The 21,527-nt window shown below is 44.8% G+C and overlaps 1 protein-coding gene across 1 annotated transcript; it reads left to right on the top strand.

The window, feature by feature from the left end:
- Positions 1-3,425: 3,425 nt before the first annotated feature.
- PARD6B (par-6 family cell polarity regulator beta) lies at positions 3,426-19,552 on the top strand. Its single transcript, XM_054573601.1, has 3 exons — positions 3,426-3,753; positions 8,449-8,671; positions 16,423-19,552. Exons 1-3 carry the CDS (start codon positions 3,688-3,690, stop codon positions 17,250-17,252), a joined length of 1,119 nt encoding a protein of 372 aa, XP_054429576.1. The 5' UTR covers positions 3,426-3,687; the 3' UTR covers positions 17,253-19,552.
- The last annotated feature ends 1,975 nt before the right edge of the window (positions 19,553-21,527 follow it).

The raw sequence follows: 21,527 nt of genomic DNA, 5'->3' as shown, positions 1-21,527 counted from the left end.
TATTAACCAGCTCCATCAAAACTGGAACTTGAGCAATCAAGGAGAAAAAGAGCTGGCAAGGGAAACTTCTTGAAAAATACCTCACCACCATTATGTATGACTTGTTGCTACGTCTTTTTTTTTTTTTCCACCTCAAGAGTTGGAGGAAGAAGGAAAGAAAAAAGTACCATTATACATGACATGAATCAGTAAAACTAATTGTGGAAAATTACAAACTCTTTTCACCGAAGGAACACCACGGTGTGTTAAGTCGCAGAAGAACTCAAAGACAGACAGTCTTGAATAGGATAAAGCAGAAATGTAACCCTCGCTCCTTTCAGGGGGCGGAGATGCGCCGGAGAGATCTGACAGTGTGTGGGTGTGATAATCAGTGGTAGCCAGTTCCCAACGAATCATTTTGTGACCCTATAATTTATAGAGTTTGTATCATACACTCGCCTTACTTATCTTCCTAACTCACTGAGTATTAATTCTCCCAGGCCTGGGACTCGCTTTTCATTGCTAGGTCTTGATCGGCTTTAGCTGGAGGATTTGGGGGAGGGGAGGGATGAGGGAAAGAGGTAAGATTAGGATTCGGTCTTCAAACCAAAGAAACAGGAATACAAGCCCTTCTCTGGGCTTTCCTCTGGGCTTCCTGCTTCTCAAGAAAGGCTGGAATTCAGGCCCTGTGAATAGCCCTGTGGCCCTAACAGCTCTCAGGATGAAAGGGCTCCCCTCCTCCCCAGCACCTTTATCAAATTCAGACCATTTTCCACATTCCTTCCGTGCACAGCCCAGGCGCATGGGGAAGCAGGCCTGAGAGCTCAGTCTGCTTAGGAGGCCCAGGAAGCCGGGCCAGCCCTCCCTCCTAGAAAGGAAAGTCCAAGTAAAGAGGGATGCCACACCCTGGGGGCGGGGAGAGAGGATGTGACGACACCTCCAGGAATGCAGGCCCACGCAGGTGTGCTGGCACCCACAAACTTCCTTTTTAAAAGAGCCTGATAAATCAGTACTGATAACAGCAATAAAGCTCAACCACCCAACAATCACCTGCATAGAACTGAGGCCCTTGCTCCCAGGGCGTGGCCCTGGCGACTGGGGAGAGGAGGGTGACACCTGAGAATGGAGATCCATAGAGATTGTGACATGTCTTCTAGTCAATGGTTCTCAAAGTGGGGTCCCTTTGGACTTACCTAGGGCATTCTCAAAGCCAAAACTATTTTCACAATACCATGAGGTCACTTGCCCTTCTCACCTGCGTTGTCTCACAGGTACACAATGGAGTTTTCTAGAAGGGACATGACGTGATGTCATCACCCCGATGACTACAGGAGTGTGTGCTTATGTATGCTTCTGTTTAAAACATTTCTCAGTTTGGCCCTGGCCGGGGAGCTCAGTTCGTTAGAGCATCATCCCTATGCACCAAGGTTGCGTGCTCAATCCCCAACCAGGGCACATGCAAGAATCAACCGATGAATGCATAAATGAGTGGGACAACAAATCTCTTTCTCTAAAGTCGGAACGCAAAAAATTTAAGACATTTTTCATTTTTAATTCTAATGCGATGACTATTGAAAGCATAACACATACAAAGAAAGTACTTGGGGGCCGCCCTAATTTTTAAGAGTTATTAAGGGGCCTTGAGACCAAACCACCCCACTGCCCCATCACAGGATCACACTCACTTCCAGCTCGGCTTGCGTCACAAAGTAAGTACTTTCGAACAGGACTGGAGAACGCAGCTGTATTATTATTCAGTTTGGGATGGTACCTTTTCCACCTGTACTGCCACCCAAAATGGCTAGGAAAACCTTACATTCTCCCACACGCATTTGGTGACCTGAGCCCTTCTGGTGAAAAGATGGGTTTCTCACCTTTGAAGCCAGGTGGGACCAAGCGAGCCCGTAGAAAACGCGCTGCCCCAGCACCAGCGCCCAGCAAAGACCTATCAGATACCATGCTACTTGCTCCACAATGAGTAAAGCTGATGTGGTCCCTGACTTCCCACAGCTTTCATTCTAGGGCAGAGGTGGATTACTCACAAAAAAAAGTGGGAAAACTGCAACTGTGAGTCACAGGGGCTAGGAAGGACGTGTGCAAGGTGTTAGGAGGGAATTTGAGATGAAGGGGGGGAAGGCCCTGAGGATTCAGGTGGAACGAAGCACCCTAACCAGCTCCTCTTGGTTAGAGACTGCCCGCAGGCCCAGACCCAGCTCACCAGAGGGTTCAACAGCTCTTTGTTGAGCGCTGTCCCAAGGTGAGCCCTTTTGCAAATGGGTGGGGGACTTACAGGTCTCCTTCTCACCTCCCCAACACGACCAATGACCAGGGCTAAACAGTGTGCCTGGGAGAACCCTGGCTGGGAGGACTCTGCTCTAGGGCATTTGGAGAGAAGAAGTCAATCTTTTGTTATCAGGGACACAGCTCCATCCCCGGTGATGAACACAGTCTAGAGGCTGTCATTGGTGGAAACAACAAATGACCAAGAAGTGGCTGGAGGATGGGAGCGGGAGACTTCAGAAATTAAAAATAAATAAAGAAGAAAGAAAAAGGAAAAAGGAAAGCCCTGGAGGGCCTGTCGAGGAGAAATCCTGCGGGAGGCCAGACTTGCAAGGAGCCATCCCGGGCCTTGGCCCACTTTTCCTCCCTCTAAGCACTCACTCAACCCCTCGGGACCTGGCGAATTGCCGTCTCTATGGACAAAACCAAGTCAGAAGAGACCTAAGGTTCTTTTTCCCCTAGTAACTGTTGCAGAAGCGGAAAAACTTGGATTTTGCAACCAGAGTTGCAGACTGACACCTAAAGGACGCAAATGGGTGGTGGAGGGGCGTTGTTTCAGGCTGCAGCACCCCACAGTGTCAGCGGGAGCGGGACGGTGGATCCCATCCTCCCAACAACGCCTGGCCTACGCGCCCGACCGCGCGTTCCATCTCCCAGCGGGGTGCCAGCTCTAGCCGGGACCAGGGCAACCAGGCGCGTGCCTGCGCGTGCGCAAAAGGCCCATCCAACCCAGCTCCTCTCCAGGTGCGCTCGCGCTTCCGGCCTGCCATCCGGGGGCGGAAACCCCAGAGCTGGTGCATGCGCTTTCTAGCTGTCCTGCTCGATCAGGGGCCCAAGGCTTCAGGTGATCCCGCCCCTCCCTCCCAGCACGAGACCAATCGCGCCTTGGTGGGCGGGACTTTCGAGAAGGTGGCCCTCCCACGCGCTGCGCAAGACGTGTATCGATTGGTTGGCGCCGTGGGCGCAGGTGCGCGCTTCCTATTGGGTGTGGAAGGAGCGCGAGCCGCCGAGGCTTATACGGAGGCTGCAGGTGAACGCGCGCACGCGACGCGGCTCCCGCCGGGCTCGGGTGCGCGCGCGCGCGCGGGCTCGCGCGGGAGGTGACCGAGTAGGAGGCTGCGGCTCCTGTCGCCTGTGCTCCGCCCCCTCCTTCTCCTCCGCCTCCTCCGCGGGTTCCGCGGGGCCCGGAGGGAGGGAGTCGCGTCCCCGCCTGCCGCGCGGCCAGTCGGACCCTCGGTCTTGCCGCGTAAGGAGCCAGCCGAGCAGATCTCTGCGCTGAGACCCGAGCCGCGGCCGTCCCTCTGCAGGTGCCTGTGAGGAGGCTCCCGGGCCGCAGCCACGTCCAGTGCCCTCTGGCCGCGCACTCTTTCCCCGCGCTCCCGGGGGGCGGCCCGGCTGGAAGAGGCCGCCGCGGGGCCCGGCCTCAGCATGAACCGCAGCCACCGACACGGGGCGGGCAGCGGCTGCCTGGGCACCATGGAGGTGAAGAGCAAGGTGCGCGGGGCCCTGCCTGGGCGGAGCGGCCGACCTGATGGGAACGCGGTGGCCTGGGGAAGGCCAGGGGCTGGCCAGGGACGGCCTGGGGAGCTGCCCCGGCGTCTGGGACAGTGCGGGGCGCGGTAGTGGGATTTGGATGGTGGGTAATAAACTTGCGGAGAAGAGGAGGAGGGTAGGGCCTTGTGTCCGCTCTTGGCGCAGGTAGGTGGAAGACCATCGGAGCACTTTATCTCGTTACTTACATCTCATTCGTGTTCAAGGATGGCAGTAAGGGCCAGGGTACACCGAAGCCGTCTGAACCCAGAGTGGTTTGGGGGAATTCCACCCCCTGGCCTATGAGTAAAAGGAATTGGGAACACCCGTGGTTACAAAACGTTACCCCCTTCTTAGTTCAGGGTTGCATCGAGAGGTGAGGAGAGAGCCCAGTGAACCAAAGAGCCCTTTGAAAGTTAGCCCTTGTTTCCTGCTAGGGGGTTTTCTGGCACTAACTGTGGTATGCATTGAATCTGTAAAATTAACACTGTCGCCTTTCGTTTGAGTAGCATTTTAGAGTTTGAGCCTGGATGCTCTTTTCATTCCAGCATGCTACTTTTCTCATCAAGTGTTTTCATTCTTGACCAACGGTATGCCAGCTCTGCTGAGAATGACTTCGGTATACACTGAATTCCTAAATTGCCAGGCTGCCTGAGCAGGGTAGCCTATAGGGATTAATTAGGGAATGCTTTCCAAAGGAGGGTTTGAGCTGGAATTTGAAGTGATCGACAGCCACGGAAACATTTTCAGCAAATACTTCACGAATTGAAGAGCCAAAGGGAGCTTAGATAATCCTGTGTAGTTCTCCGAGAAGAGGGGTTGCTTAGAAAGGTTATGACTTCTCCAAGCTCTGCTTTTATGACAAAACCTTAGGGCCTTTTTACAGAGTAACTTCTTGGCTTTAATAGAACACCAAAGAGAGGGCATTGGCTGGGCCCCGAAAACACATAACATAGAGCCGGGGTGACCAAAACACATCAAAGAGTAGGAGAAAGTAACAGCAAATCAGCTTCAAAAATAACGAACCATTATTGAATGTAAGACTACTTAGAATGCAAATGAAGTAGGGTAAGGAAAGCTTCCTGGAGCCTGTGGGTAGAATGGTTTTTATTACCTAGAGTTGATAAAAAAGTTCTGTAAGTTTATTGTAATAAGATCATCGCATCAAGAATATCTACATTCATTTTTTCACATCATTTTACAGTCTTATCTGCGACTCATGGATCAGAAGAGGCACTAGTTTCAGAAACCCTTCTGTTTAGTAAGAACAGAAGTGTAATCAAAGCAATTTAAGGTGCATGCTCTTCCCTGTGTCCCCCATGGAACCGCTGTAGCAGATCGAAGGGACGTGCTTGAAATCAGGCTTAAGACGATTCAAAATACAGAGAGCTTTCCTTCCAGCAGTAGAGGGGTGTAGTGGTCGGCGCCCCGTGGTCGAATCTTTAATGGCATTTCTATTATAAATCTAGTTTGGTTTTGTGGGAATTGAGGTGAAGAAAAGCACAGGATATTGCATGATCTTAAAGTTCAGTTTGTGGGCCTAATCTTGGTAGCAAGTCTTTAATTTTTTTTTATCATAGAGAGAAAATGAGTAGGAATCCTAGGTCCACTGATAAATACAACCACACAGTAATTAATCTTGCTGACTAGGAACCCTTGAGCACTTGGGGACTGGAATTTCAGGCTTTCTGCCCTTCTGTCAGCTGATTGGTGAATCTTTCCCATACTTCTAAGTATATTATATATTTGACCTGCTGTACTGCACTTTTAGTGAACCCTGTCTCTTAAATAGAATTGAGGCATTCTGAGAACCTGCAGGGAACGAAGTGTCACCCCACTGTTATTCTAGCTGTTGATAAATAGGCACTATTATCAGCAATATTCCTATCAATAGTATAAGTCCTATTTCTCGGGTGTCTATGCTTCAGATAGATATGGTGGATAGATTTATTTTTAATGGAATAAATAAAGCACTTGTCATCTTTACCATTTAAAAATATTTGGAAGGGTGTCTGAAACAGTATTTCCTTTTTGCCTGCTTTAGCGCATCACAGCTTTTTACAAAAGTCAGCATGAAGAGGGTAGGTTGTAAACACAACTCGGTGATATGCACATCCACATTTCAGAATCTCTTCTGTCTAGAAAACAGCGTCAACTTTATCGTCTTTGCTCACAGAGGGGAAAAATGGTACAAATAGGAGTAATGTATCTACAGTTAAATTGTGATACCAGCTGCCATGTGACTTCTTTGGTAACTGATTTATCTTTGTTTCGCCAGAGTTGGGAAAGTCCTTAATCAATTATCAAGGTGTTGTCCTTTAATAACCTTGGAACAGTCTTTGAGCTGTACATTTCCTAGTTACTATTCATGGACAAACAGTGTATTTAAGTTTGCGTTTCTAGAACGTACCACAGATGGTAGGAGAAGGGTGTTGATTCACATTCTGGGTGATCAGGACAAACTAGACCAGGCTAAACAAGTTGTAAATGGTTTACATAGTGAATAGTTGTTGATTGGTCTCAATTTTATCTCCATCTTAGTATTTTTCCTTATGGAGTGAAGAGTTCTCTTAATCCTATTGTTTTGATGCAAGAAGCATAACAATTTCTCTTTTCTTCCTGCTAACATTTTTAAAAGGGCACATCTACTGTGAAGCCATACAGTTTTCCATTGTTTTTAACATAACATTTAAGCAAGAGGGAAAAAAAAATGTTAAACAAAAAATTTTCATCCAAAAGCTTCAGCAAAAAACATTGAAGCCCTAAAATGTTCAATTATTAGATGTTACTCCCATTTCTGTATAAGGGGAAGTAATAAACACTGGGATGAATCAGAAAGCACCAGGAATCCTATGTTGTGATATCAGAATTTAAAAAATGAAGGAGAAACTATGACTTTTGATAACATCATAAGACTAACTCTGATATGAAGGGTGTTCCGAGTTTTTATTTACTTTGAAATGAGAAGGTGTGACTAAACTTTTTGAGAGGCCTAGGTATGAGTCACGTTCTTTTCTTGACAAGTGTTAGTGTTTATGATTCAGAAATGTGTTTTGGAAACTTTTAAATTATTTATTAGAGGTAAGAGGTGGTTTTAGTGAGTTTTAATGTAAAACTAATGAATAGCGTGGGTATAAGCTCTTTATAGAGTAAGAGCTGTAACTCCAGATACTCATAGGGTCCTTGGGAAAATGAATTGACACATTTGTAACCACAAATTATTCTGAAAGGGACTTTTTCTGCATGATGCTTATGGCTGTATTAGTGGTACATTAACAGTTCTTACTAATGATAGCTACTTAGAGAAAAAATGAGTTCAGTGTCAAGCACATTTGGCAAGCATTTGTTTAAAAATTTTTATTTTATTTTTTAGATTTTATTTATTTCCTTTTAGAGAGAGGGGAAGGGAAGGAGAAAGGGAGAGAAAGATCCGGGTGTGGTTGCCTCTCGCACGCCCCCCATGGGGGCCCTGACTGGAGTTGGACAGGCGACCCTTTGCTTCACAGCCTGGTGCTCAGTCCACTGAGCCACACCAGCCAGGGCCATTTAAAAAAATATTTTAATCAACCTCAGGACTTAACTGAGCTGTTAATAGCTGGTCTCCACAGTGACTCCCAAGAGTGCGATTATAGTTGCAGAGCGTTTCCCAAGCTTAGGCGGCTGGTACACTTTCTGGAGGAAGGCTGGTTAACCTTTCTTAGGTTCCCACATTTGGGGAAATGCCATGCTAGTCCCATAGCAGGTCCTATCGATCCTGGTTTCCATGGACCCGAAGTCGGTCAGTCCTTGGTGCTGAATAAGGGCCACTTGATGGAGCCGGCATTTGGAAGCGGCGCGGCCCTGGAGTAGGGAGCAGACCTGAGGGTCGGAGCTGTGAGGAGAGCAGCTGGGCCTGGTGGGGGTGCCTGCACTCCCTGGCGGTGTGACCCCCAGTCCCTCTCCGATGTGATTATCCTCTTTGTCCACTAATTGGTGAGCCCGAGCGCATTCCGTCTCTGGGGCCTAGGACTGTGCCAAGCGCGTAAACACGTCTTGTGTTAATTGGATAGTTGCAGGACATGTATTAGATGTATTAAGGAAGCTTTTGTACAGTATAACATAGGGAAGATGCTTCTCTCTAGACCTAGTTTGTATGCAGTGTACTTCCACCTGTTTCATGCTTTAAATTCCAAGAAGCTCATAGTCCTTTTTGTACATGTTCCCGTTAATTCTTGCCATTTCCTGTGAAATCGCAGTTGCTTTTGAGGGGGGAGAAAACTGAGATGCTTCTTGTTAACAGGCAAAAGAAAGACTTAGGCACACTTTCCTACCCCTTGGCCTGAGTGAGGAGAGGTCTGCTCTCAGGATCTGGGCTGGAGACAGGGTTTGAGATGAGTCCCTGTTCAGGACAGACCCCGGGAAGGCCTGGGTACCCCAGCGAGTGAGTTGAACCTGTATCCCTTGAAAGTAATGCCTTTCAGAGATACAGCATCAAGAAGGCACGTCCCTGTGCCTTGTGCGCTTTTATCCAGATAATGAGGTTTCTGACAACAGACTATGTCACTGGAACTATCATCGTTTTCAAGGAAATTAACATGCCTGATAATTTGTCTATGGCATGCATTTTAAAAATTGAGCCCTCTTGCTTTTTTAATTAATATGAGTTTGTTATATTTGTAGTTCGGAGCTGAATTTCGTCGGTTTTCACTGGAGAGATCAAAACCGGGAAAATTTGAGGAGTTCTATGGATTACTGCAGCATGTTCATAAGATCCCCAATGTTGACGTTTTAGTAGGCTACGCAGACATCCATGGAGACTTACTCCCTATAAATAATGATGATAATTACCACAAAGCTGTTTCAACGGCGAATCCACTGCTTAGGATTTTTATACAAAAAAAGGGTAAGTACCACTGTTTACAATAATTGTTCTAGAAATAGAAGTAATTTGTTTTCCTCATTGATAAGATACACAGACTTTGCCACAAACTTAATGAATAGACATTTTGTCTGAACCTTTTTACCACAGTAAGTAACAAGTGGGTGTAAAACATTTTCAATATTGTTGGTTTGATGATTATCTTTACACTTCACTAAGTGTACTTCAGACAATTTGTGTTTTTAATTACTTTAATTATAACCCTCTTAGATTTTGTTTTTAAATATAGAAATTAGGAATGCATTGCATCTTCACTTCATTGAGTGAAATTTTGTCCATTCAGAAAGACGTGGTAGGAAGAGTATGACTTTGGAGTCGTAGGAGCAGTCGAGTTTTTTGGTGGCAACCACCACTCAGGTGTTGTATCTCCTACTTAACACACACCGGCAGGGAAGGGATTTGTCCTTCAGGTTCTCGGTGTCTTTTTCTACAGAATAAACACACCGTCTCATAGGTGTGCTGGGAAGGTCAAAAGAGCCAGTGAGCGCAGCGCCCTGGCACGTCGTGGGCGGGCGCCCAGTGAATGTTTCCTTTCCCTTGTAGGGTATTCGCCACAGACATGAAATTAGTTAATTAGCTGGAGAATTAGGTAGCAATTCATTATTTTGGAGGAATGTAAACATTCACATTAGTCTTGCAAAAAGAACACTTGAAATAACCACTTCATTATGGCAAGCATTTTTTAATGTATTTTGACTGCTAAACTTTTTTTTTTTTTTTTTTTTTTAACTTGGTGGCTTCCTTCCCGCAGCTGTCTGCCCTTCTGCAGATGGGCGGGGTGCATGCCACTTACTCCCTGGTCTTTGGTAAATGAAGAGGTTTGGAGAGTCGCAGGGGAGGGGCAGGCCTGTGGGGGGGTGGGAGGGGTGACTTAAAGCCCCGCCGTGTTTGTGAACCAGCCCAGGAAGGGGGAGGATGGGTAGGGGTTACCCTTGAAGACGAAACTTTCTTTCCAATCAGTTGATAAGCACTGAACCACTCCCAGGGCTTTGAAATTCCACTGATTATGTGTCTTAGCTTTTCTTAGCTAACTAAAGTCCGCCAACATGGTAAACAGCCACTGGTCATTTATGTCTGTATCCCTTGACTGTTTACAAAATACTAACAGACACACAATTCTCCTTCAGCCCCCTGAGATGGATTTTTTTAGATAACAGGGGCGCGGTACCTCAGGAGGTAATCTGGCTGTCCAGAAGAGTGGGAGTGAGCTGCAGAATATGAAAGAGGGACTGACTAAGAAAGAAAATAGGTTTGGTTTTAGAAAAGCCGCTCTGGCTGATGAGTTTCAGCCATGATCGTGTAGGAAACTAGGAATCATGAAGACCAAGGATAGACCCTTAGAAAGCTGCGTATAAAGTGTCAGAGGAGACGGAGCTGCAGCAGCGGAGAGAAGGACGAAACGTTTGAATGGATTTCGTCCTTTTGAGCAGAATAATTTAAATGATTATTGTTGAATCGTAGGCCTTCCTTGCTAGCAGTTGACATTTTCATTAAAAATTTAGCTGCTCTTTGGAATGTGTACTCCACCGTAGAGTGACTGCTTGTAAACTGCTGCCATGTGACAGCCACGCCGCTTGGTGGAAGGACCGTCAGAGCTGGGCTGTGCCACCACGTCTTTTTGCTCCTGGAAGCGTGACACGTGCTCATGGGAGTAATCGCTCCTCACGTCTTTTAAGGGCAGTTTTCTTCTGCTATTTCCTTTTGAAAGGTTTCCATGTGAACAAAACTTTTTCTGCATCGTAGAGGTTAATGTCCAGTGCAATTAATAGTCCTTAGAGTTTGGCTTAGAAATAGGCAGTCCATTCAATAGAGAATTTTTTTAAAATATAAATTTAATACAAAAGATGACTTGAGCAAAAAATGAGCATTAAGTTGGTCTGCTCATTCCTGCTTCGAGCCCTGTACTGGCTTTCATTGCATCCAGAATAAACTCCTTCCTGATTCGGCCTTCGCCAGCTCCTCGTCCCCTGTCCTCCCACTCCCTGTCACAGCCAGGCACGCGGGCTCTCTGTCCCTCAGGCTTGGTTGCTGTCCCTGCTTTTGCACTTGCTTTTTCTTCTAAGGAAGGTTTCCCTCCAGCCCTTTCCATGGCTGCCTCCTCATCCTTCAGCTCTTAGCTCAAGTAACTGGGAGCGCGCTCTTCCAGCTGCCCCCCCCTGCACCCCACCCCCCCGCCCCCAGCGCTCAAGGGCCACACCCTCCCACCTTGAGCAGATTAACTACCCTTTGAGGACCCGGAATCCAGAGTTTCTTTGAAGTAAAAAGCCTCACGATTGAGTGCCTAAGCTACTTAATATCCTGAACTTGAAGATAGCGCTGAAAAGTTTTATATTCTATAATAATTTGCTAGAAGAAAATCCGCACACTCTATTTCTAGGGCTGTTATCAGGGAAGCAAAAAGAAAACAAAAAACCTGATATCTTAAAAGTTGTTTTCCCAGGTCTTTTGCCAATCCCCATCCCCACTGGAGTTTAGAATATCTTTATTTATTTGAGAGAGAGAGGAAGGAAGGTACAGAGCAGAGCTTTCCTTCTCTCGTTGTGTAGATTATTATTGCGTGGCAAACAATATTAGAAAATATTCAACGGTTGTACCTGTAAAAAATACCCAGGCTATTCCTGTAGGTTTGGAAGACAGCCAGGGAAATGTGTATTTTTTAAAAACCTGCCAGCCAGTCGAGATGAGCAGCCAAGTCTGGGGTCCGCTGATACGCACAGACTCCTCGCCAGATCTGATCAGAATGTGCTCGCCACAGCTTCTTGCCGTATCACCACCTGTTCTTGTATGACACTAGACAAATACGTTTACATCTTGGATTTATTCGAAGGAGTTTGTTGGAAACACGAGAAGGGCCTCGCTTTAAACGTCGTCTCACATAGGATATGTGTTGGGGCCCAGGCACCTGCAACTGGCAGGCACCCAAACGGTCCCTTAGAACTTTACTGGGCAGTGGACTTTATTTTGTAGATGTATCTTAAGATTGTCTTTTAATGAATCAGGATTTAACTTAGAAATGGTCTAAGGAATATATTTTTAATAGTAAATTGTAACAAAGTTTAACAAAAGATGCGGCCTCAGAGATTAAAAATTAAATAAAAAGAAATTGTGGAGGAACATCTCCGAAGAGGACACCAGTTCTCATGGCAGAAACCTGGGAGCCAGCTTTGACACGTACCTACTTTCCAGCCGCCAAGCCTGTTAAAGCTGCTCTAATTACTTTGAAGTGTGTTCCCCCCTGCACGGCCCCTGCTCCAAGCTGGGCACCGCCCCGCGTCACTGCAGCACCCTCCTGTCTTCCCTCCGGGCCCTTCCAGCTTGTGGCCAGAGGGGGCTTTAGAGGAAAACCAAAATCCTTGGTTTTCTCCCCGTTGCTCTTAGGCTGAGGTCCGTGATCCTTAACACTTCCCTGGAGGCCCTGTAGGTTGGAGCCCCGGCTGCCTCTGCCTTGGTCCCGGGCTCCTCCTCCCTGCCCGCCTGCCCTTTAGCTTCACTGCAGCCACGGGCCCCATAATGAGGTTTCTGTCAACAAATCCACCTGCATATGTGCTGATCCCGTTAGAATAATGGAGCTGAAGAACCCCCGTCGCCTAGCGCTGGAGCCGTGTGAGGTCGCAGTGCATCGCTTTCCTCACGTGCTGGCAGCGGTGCCGGCGCGCGCAAACCTCCTGCGCCGCGCTCCGGGAACTGCGCGCGTGCCGTTCCGGCCGGCACCCGGGGCCTGCCTGTGAGGATGGGTGACTGTTCCTGGCTAACGTGTGCCTTGTACTGTGCTGCCCTCTTCATCGTCATTTTATAGAGTGCTCTTTGCATTTACTAACAAAAAAGTTTGCTGTGAGCAGTGCGCCCTCTTAACACCGGCGGTATCCTCGTCTTGTGCCTCTTGTGTTATTTTCCCTTGTGCTTGGTTTAATCTTGTGTCATTTTGTGCAGTGACCTGCTGTCCAGGCCTGCAGCCCAGGAACGGTGGGCTAGGCCTCGTAGCCTAGGCTTCTGTAAGTCACTCTGCGATGTCCACACAAGGAAATCCCCAAAGGATGCATTTCTCAGAACACATCCCTGCTGCTGAGCAGCGCACGGCTGTACATTGGACTCCTTTGTCCGCCCCCTCCTGCTCTCCTCTTTATCCATTGTATTCTGTGCCTGGAACTCTCCCCCCCCCCCCCCCCCGCACCTGACTAGCCTCTCTGCGCTCCCATCGCGGCGTGACCCTCCCTTTCCTGGAGGAGCCGTGCCTGCCCCGGGAGCCAGGCCAGGTGCCTGTGCACACGCTGGCCCAGCACAGTGCGCGTCACGGCCCCTGGCACCTCTGTGATAGTTTGATCATTTGACATTGTTGATTGCCATTCCCTCGTTTAGACTGTGTGCGCCATGAAAGCAGGCACCTTACCTGTTTTGTTCACTGGATCAGCAGCATGGAGCACAGTGCTTGGCCACACACAAGGTGCTTCTTAAATATTTGGTAATCAGTGTAGTTTTCTTATTAGGAAGGAAGGGATCTGCAAACTTTGAATATTACTTTATTTTTAATCCTCACCCAAGGGCATTCTTTCATTACTTTAGTGAGAGAGAGAGAGAAAGGGAAAGAAAAAGAAACATCAGTGTGAGAGAGAGAGACATCAGTTGGTTGCCTCCTCATGTGCGCCCTTCCTGGGGATCAAACTGCAGCCTGGGTATGTCCCCTGCTGGGGAATCACACCCACAACATTTTGGTCTGTGGACGATGCTCCAGCCACCGAGCCACACCAGCCAGGGCTGAATATTGCTTTCAGTGGCGTCTAATCCTTGTAAAGTTCCCAGATCTATTTTATTTAACCATTTTGGATTAGAACAAGGGTTGGCAAACTAAGGCTTGCTGGCTGTTTTGTAAATAAAGTTTTCTTGGAACACAGCCACGTTCCTTCCTTAATGGGCTGCCTATGGCTGCTTTTGCAACAGAAACTGTGTGTCCTGCAGTGCCTACAATATTTACTGTACAGCCCTTCACCCCCGGGTCAGGATGGTTTCAAAAATTATTTCATTTTACCCTGTCTTCCTGCTAAACTTCAAATGGGTCACAATCTTGAATTTTCTTGATGACTGTACCATGAACTGCACTGTTTTGTTACTATACAGGGATGCTGATGGCTTTATATACAGGGATGCTCATGGGTTTATATACAGCCTTTTTCCTTTTTTTCTGATTTGCTTTTCATTCACTGTAGGCTTTTATTTCTTGTGTCTGTGCTGCCATTCACTGGTGGGCCCTTGCCCCTCACTTTGAATGTGCACCTTATGGCTCCCTGTGAGCAGAGGAACGAGAGAACCATACTTTTCAGAATTAATCTTTAAGGAGTAAGAGGCACAAAGGCAGGGCCTGTCAGTAAAGCAGGGAGCCTTGTGCGTGGGGGGAAGTGGAGGCGTCCACTGTGGCCGTTCGTCGGCCTTGCAGGTGGGTCCTTTCCGATGCCGTCAGCTGAGCTCATCAGCTGAGCGGCAGGCGCGGGCTAAGTGAGGGGTTACTGAATGTGCCTGTGCCGTGCACTGTTACATAAGCTTGGACTTATACAAGTGGGAGGTTGCTATGAACCAAGTTTCCAAACTTCCTGTCACGTTCTAAGTACTGTGCTTTGGTAGGCGCTCAGGTAGAAAGTGAACTCCTATTGCATGTGGACATTCACCTTTACACTTTAAACTAACACCCTGCACCCTGGCTTCCTGCCAAAATATTTTTTCCCAGTGGCTGGAAACTGATTAGCTAGATGGGAGAACAAAGGTGCCTTTGTACAGGGGCATATTGCGTTTGAGAATTTAGCAGAGAGCATTCAAACAGAGTCTGGATGCGATGCCAAATTATGCAGATTTGGGGCTTTTTTGGTCAGGTTTCCCATGAATAGGTATGTAGGCAGCTTAATTTTGGTCTCAGTTCGTATGCTCTGGAATTTTCCTTGTATTTATTATGTGGGCTTTTCAAATTGTTTTAAAATGAAAAAATATAATTTTGAAAAAGCACGTTTAGAAGATAATTACTGTTAGATTTTTGGCCAACTTTTGCCAAAAAGATTCTTCTGGCAATGGATTTATTTCCAAAGCCAAACTATAAACAAATTTCTGCCTCTGTAAGAACACAATATAAATACTTTATCTGTAAATAAGACAAAATTATCCCTGCAAGGGGGAAATGCCAAAAAAAAAAAAAAAAAAGTACCCTTAGTCTTGTACATTTCTCTGAAACTAACTTTTTTTAAAAGATTTTAATTATTTCTAGAAAGGGGGAGGGAAGGAGAAAGAGAGGGAGAGAAACATCATTGTGTGGTTGCCTCTCCTGTGCCTCCAGCGGGAGACCTGGCCTGCAACCCAGGCTTGTGCCCTGACTGGGAATTGAACTGACGACCTTTTTGTTAGCAGACTGGCACTCAGTCCACTGAGCCACACCAGCCAGGGCTAAAACTAACTTCTGAAGAATGTTCGAATTGTATGAAAAAAAAGAATACTGAAGTTCTCCATACTCGGACACACAGTTGACACCTAACATTCATTGCGTGAACATGCTGGGTATTGGCCTAGAAAGAAAACTTGGGTTCAGTCTTTTCTCTGTAATGTATCCTGTCCCTTTAATTTCTTTGTTTGTAGAGATGATCATAGTTACCAGTAAAGGAGGGGGTGGGAAGCCAGGGCAGAACACAGCCTGAAGCCCTGGGCAGACGGCGATGTCACTCTTGCCTGCGGCCCCAGCTGGGCACCAGGGTTTTGAACTAGTTTAGGGCGGTGGTCAGGGGGCCTTGGTCTCTTTTATTTTATCCCCTTCCCAGTTATTTTCGAAACGTGATTTCAACTTTTTTGCCTCCTGTGAATTTCATTTCCTTTTCTACCTCTCATTCTCTGATGAGATGATAGGCGGTCTTCCTTCAGCAATGTGGTCTTACGAATACTTGGTTTTAGGTGCCCTGTTTTCCCTTTGTTTTCTTCAGGGATTATAAATTGTTGACTTGAAGAATGAATTCAGCCCTGGCTGGTGTGGCCTAGTGGATTGACTGCCAGCCTGCAAACCAAAGGTTCGCCAGTTCGATTCCCAGTCAGGGCACATGCCTGAGTTGCAGACCAGGTCCCCTACTTGCGGGCATACGAGAGGCAAACACACACTGATGTTTCTCTCTCTCTCTCTTTCTCCCTCCCTTTCCCTCTCTCTAAGAATAAGTAAATAAAATCTTAAAAGTTAAAAAAAAAAAAAAATGAATTCAGCTCCCAGATGTTATTTAGCTCAAATACGTTTTTTTGTTGTTGAACTGGTGTTGGCAATTAAAAATGGGAAGATTTTTACCTAAAAAACATGACTGGCAAATTCCTACAGTACAGGAAGAAAAACTGCCTGGAGTGAAGAGCAGCTGTGTCATTAAACAGGGCAAAATATATTTTAAGTAACTTGTTTAAGGATGTGTTTGCAGTACTTACCAGAATTTCATTTGCCATACTTAATATTGTTTAATTGTTATTGAGCTTTATCAAATTTAGTTTTGAACATTCAGTAATTTTATGATATGTGCTTGAGAGAGCCACCTAGTGGTTTTTTCTGATAGAAAATATCTTTTGCACTACATTTTTGATCTGATAAGCTAATATTTAACTAGTGTGTTTGTGTACCAAGTACATTTAAGCCATTCTTTCTGTGCGGATTCAACTGTAAATAAATGGGTGTTTTCACAGCATTTCTATAATTATTTTATTTTATTTTTAAACAGAAGAAGCAGACTACAGTGCCTTTGGTACAGACACATTAACAAAGAGGAGGAATGTTTTAACCAACGTGTTGCGTCCTGACAACCACAGAAAAAAGCCACATATAGTCATTAGTATGCCCCAAGACTTCAGACCTGTGTCTTCTATTATAGACGTGGACATTCTCCCAGAAACACACCGCAGGGTGCGTCTTTACAAATACGGCACCGAGAAGCCCCTTGGATTCTACATCCGGGATGGCTCCAGCGTCAGGGTAACACCGCATGGCTTAGAGAAGGTCCCGGGGATCTTTATATCCAGACTGGTCCCGGGAGGCCTGGCTCAGAGCACAGGACTGTTAGCTGTTAATGATGAAGTTTTAGAAGTTAATGGCATAGAAGTTTCAGGGAAGAGCCTGGATCAAGTAACAGACATGATGATCGCAAACAGCCGCAACCTCATCATAACAGTGAGACCAGCAAACCAGAGGAACAATGTTGTCAGGAACAGTCGGACCTCCGGAAGCTCCGGCCAGTCCACTGACAACAGCCTCCCCAGCTACCCGCAGCAGGTCGAACCGAGCTTTGAGCCAGAGGACGAAGACAGCGACGAAGACGACCTTGTCATTGAAGACAACGGCGTGCCGCAGCAGATTCCCAGAGCTGTGCCCGACGCGGAGAGCCTGGAGTCGTTAACGCAGGTAGAACTGAACCTGGAGTCTGGGCAGAACGGTTTTATCCCTTCTCATGATGTGAGCCTAGCACCCGTAGCCAGTGGCACCAACACTGAGTTTGAATCGCGCGTCCCGGATCAAAAACTCTTAGAGGAAGATGGAACAATCATAACACTATGAAACCACTGGACGTCTTCTGAGTGAGGATGCCGTTGGGACGCGTAGGTTAGGCTCGCGGAAAGCATGTGTACCTCTGGCCCAGGGACCCGGAACAGGCATGAGAACAAAGAGCGTTGCAAGCTTCGAATGTTATTAAAATAGTAGGTTGGTAAGTGCTAATATAGACTCTGGTGGGTCAGAGGTGAATTTAAATCTATATTGAAGGGGCCTTTGCTGATGCAGTTACGTGCTTTCGCTGTTTTGTCTGCAGAGAACTGGATGTTAGAGCACATTCCCAGAACTGTGTGAGAGGATGAGATCATTTCTGTTTGAAGTGGTTGCATATTTAACCTGCCATGCAGAGCCCAGTTAATTTCCCTTTATATATATATTTTTAATTCTAATGTGAAAAAAGTCTGATTCTATCTTTCGGTACCTTGGGGACCTCAGCTCCTATGTTCCTTGTATTTTATTTTGATTTTTTAATGTTGTTCCTCTGTTGCGAATTGTAACGAGTAATTTTTTTTCAAGTGCTTTTTCCCCCCTAATTTCTAAGAAATCAAATCAATTGACTGTTTTTAGGAGTTGCTTCCTGTGGTATAAGGCATCGAAACTATGTTCCTGAATTAAGAAACTCAGCAGTGGCTCAGGCTCATGCTTGTCCATCCCGGAGTGTAGTGTTCGCGCACTCAGACCCATTCCGATGGGTCCGACTTTATGTGGGAAACGGCAAGTCCGTCGACTCGGGGCCTGTGGGAGACTCTCCCTTCACCTCAGCCTCTTCTCATCCTCATTCCCAATCCCACTGGAAACCATTCCTCTTGTTGTTTGTCTGTGTGTGCTGTTGGTGTGCTTTTTGTATACTCTTTTAATGTATACAAGTAGTGCGAATCATTTTGAATAAAAAATGCACCCAGATTAAGAGATTTTTACACACAGGACAAACTTGTGCACTTTTTATAGGAGCAATTTGGGTTTCCCTTCATGGGATTTCTAAGAACACTGCCTACACTTTATGAAAATTATGTAGTATTCACCTTTGACAGGTAGAGTTTATCACTATTAATTTTATGAGGCTATTTATTACTTTCCAATGCATCCACTTAGAACAAGTTAAGAGTAAGGCTGCTAACTTTCATTCCTTGCCTGACTTCACTGTACGATGTGCACAAATGCTACAGTACGCTTGTATATAGAAACTAAGGAGAGCGTGAAGTACATAAGTTCCTTATGTACCTATGGATATTACTCTCAGAGTTATTTATTGATTAATTTTATGGTAGGGCTAGTATGGATACCTTATAACAATTGTGTGCTATTAAGACAATGAAGAATCCAATGACTCCGTTTTGAAGGTTATTTTCTCTGTATGGTCAAAATATGAAGATCATATTGGTTACATGAAGATCACTTGACTCACAATACTTAAACGTATTTAGTTCCCATTACCACTAAACATGTTGTCACTAAACTATTAACTGTGCAACAGTGTAATGCCATGTACTTTTTATTGAAATCACGAATTTCTTCCACTTCTATACCACCACTGTGTTTTTAGTGGCATTCTAGCTTTAACATCCTATGAGTTTTATAAATTAGACTCTTGAATGGCAAAACAATGATAATATATGTAAGGTTAAATTTCATTTTATAAGCAGTGCCAGGGGTTCAGCATTTTAAGTAAAAATACTTTCACACACTACCTCTCTCTCTCTCTCTCTCTCTCTCTTTTTTTTAACAAAGTTTTAACATCAGAACTTTTCTTGTGGGGGAAAAATACTTCAGGGCTTGACTTTTTGTACAAATTTTAACTGTAAAATACAGATTAGTCCTGTGTGTGGTATTCATGAAAATGGAAGTCAAAGCTGCTAGTGCATTTTATTTTAATTGTCAGTGGTGTTTTCAACTAGATCTCACTTATTGGTAAAATAATTGATTACTAGACGTATTGTAAAACCAATAGATCTTGGTTATACAATAAAATATCGATTCATTGGTAGTCTGAATCAATTATTTCAAGTGTATCATCATCAAAAATATCAGTGGACTCAGCACAAAATTTTCTAGTACTGAATGTCAAGCTTAACTGTGAATTTTGTTCTTTAAGTAAACTTATGATAATGTTCTCATGTGCTATCAACAAAATGTATGTACTTTTTGTGAACTATGAATTTTCTAATTAAATTTTACATGCGACAACATGATTTTTACATGGATGATACTTTGTTTAAACTATCAAATGTCAGTATTTTACTACAATTTTATTATAAAATGTACATTATCATTAACTGAACTTTGATTTTAAAAATCAAATTAGCTTTAGTTGTATATTATTTTTTACAAATAAAGATAGACTTGTATAAAGGCTACTTTCTTGTTTGCAAATATATGAAAAGTCACCCAACAATGATTTGCCTAGTACCCATGATACAAGTTATGGCAAGGTCCTGAGTCCCTTAACTTAATTTTTAAATGATAAATACCAAGTTGTATGTACATCCACTACAATTCTGTATGTGTGTAGAGACCGGAAGATAGCACTGAAAATGCAGTTAATTCTGTTAAAGTGAAAAATTACTCATGATAACGTCCAGAGTCATCATTCAGGTTAAGATTATTTGAAACAAGACAAGAGTAGTTTGTAATATGATAGTGTTATCTTCTGAAACTCATATTCACTCAGTTTTACTTTTTATTGCCACCCTGTAGGGATTAAGTTCAGTTTATACTGAAAAATGTAAAAGGCTTGAGACAAAACGGCATTTCTAATCTCACATTAGCCCTGGCTGGGTGGCTCAGTTGTTTGGAGCGTCATCCTCTACACCAAAGCGTTATGGGTTCGAATCTCATCCCAAATTAGTCGCCTTGTCATTGGTTTAGTTGCTCTCTGCTCTCACTCCTCTGCAAAGCAGTGTGAAGGATAATAATCCTGATTCCTTCCCCCAATTAAAAACATTGAAAATCCTCTTGAGTAGAAGTTCAACATCCTGTTTATAGACCCCCTCACGTCACAGGTCAGTCTGTCCTGCATCCAGCACTTGGTGTTCATCTCAGTTTCAGGGCCCATGAAGCAGCAGCGGTGTACAGAAACATCCACTTCACCCTAAAGTGTGACCCCAAGGCTGTTTGTATCTTAAATCCCTGCTGTGTCCAAGTTGCCAACCTGGGAAAGATATAAAATTTGATTTTTAAGTCAGAAATTTACAAGGAAAAGCTGGCCCCTCCGTGCACCTACTTTAGGGTCCTCGAATTCATGGTTAGCAACCGATGATTGCTTTGGCTTTCCCTTCTTATGGATAGGGAAGATGGATAGGGATGGAAGGCTTAATTGTGGGTAGTGAACGATGGCAGGGGAGCTCTCCTAATCGGGTGTGGGCGGGGCTTACAAGACATTGAAAGTCTTGACTTGTGACAGCAAGTCACTTGGTGATGGTATGGTGGCTGTTCCCTCCAGTCTAAGCACCAAGTTGTGCCTCCTAGCTGTAGTAAGGTCACTGATAAGCTATTTCAGTGCCATAATTGGGTGGATGTCTGACAGGCTATTGGAAGGTAAGTAGAAAGGAAATAAATCTGTTAGATTTCATACTTTAAAAGTCCTCGATATGTAGTAGTCTACCAAGTCCTTCTCTAAATACAACACTTAGGTAATATTTTTAAAACTACTATGTTTATCCTTTCTTTGCAACATTTGATGTGTATTTTATCAGTACTAAAATTCAGTGGAGTTCATGTTTTCTTTACAAACTGTATTTAGGTGTTTTCTCATTTTAAGTAACTTTTGGAGACAATTTGTTCTTCATGTAATAGAAAAATCACTATTTTCTAACTTGTTATGATGATCTTCATTCTAACCCCAAGGGATAGGTAACAAAATCATTTAATACAGTATTAGTAAAGAAAACTTTACAAATTTGTAATCCTACAGACAATGTGTAAATTCATTATTTTTTTCAGAAAAGGCTCAAGTCCTTTTTTGGCCACCAGGCATACTTATGCACACTGTACTTTGTTATAAAAAGGAATTAAATTGGCTTAAAATACAAATGACTGTAATTCATCATCTAAATGGGACCACTTTTGAGAGAATGGGTTTGCTCTCACGCCATGGCAACGAGCTGTCTTGGACAAGTTGTAGTGTGAGTCACCCTATTAAAGATGCTGGAGTAGAACCGCTTTCAAACATTTTTCTGAAGTTGTGACACAGTAAGAAAGGCACTGACCGCTGTGATCTGGTACACAGGTGTGTGTGTGCGTGTGTGTACACACATGTATAATTGAAAGTTTCACAAGGCAAAT

Source organism: Pteronotus mesoamericanus, unplaced genomic scaffold, assembly GCF_021234165.1.
Source record: "Pteronotus mesoamericanus isolate MK-2021 breed Mesoamerican mustached bat unplaced genomic scaffold, CSHL_Meso_final contig_25, whole genome shotgun sequence".
NCBI classification, from domain to species: Eukaryota; Metazoa; Chordata; class Mammalia; order Chiroptera; family Mormoopidae; genus Pteronotus; species Pteronotus mesoamericanus.
Note: the sequence above shows the minus strand (reverse complement) of the source record. Positions and strands in the feature narration are given on the sequence as shown.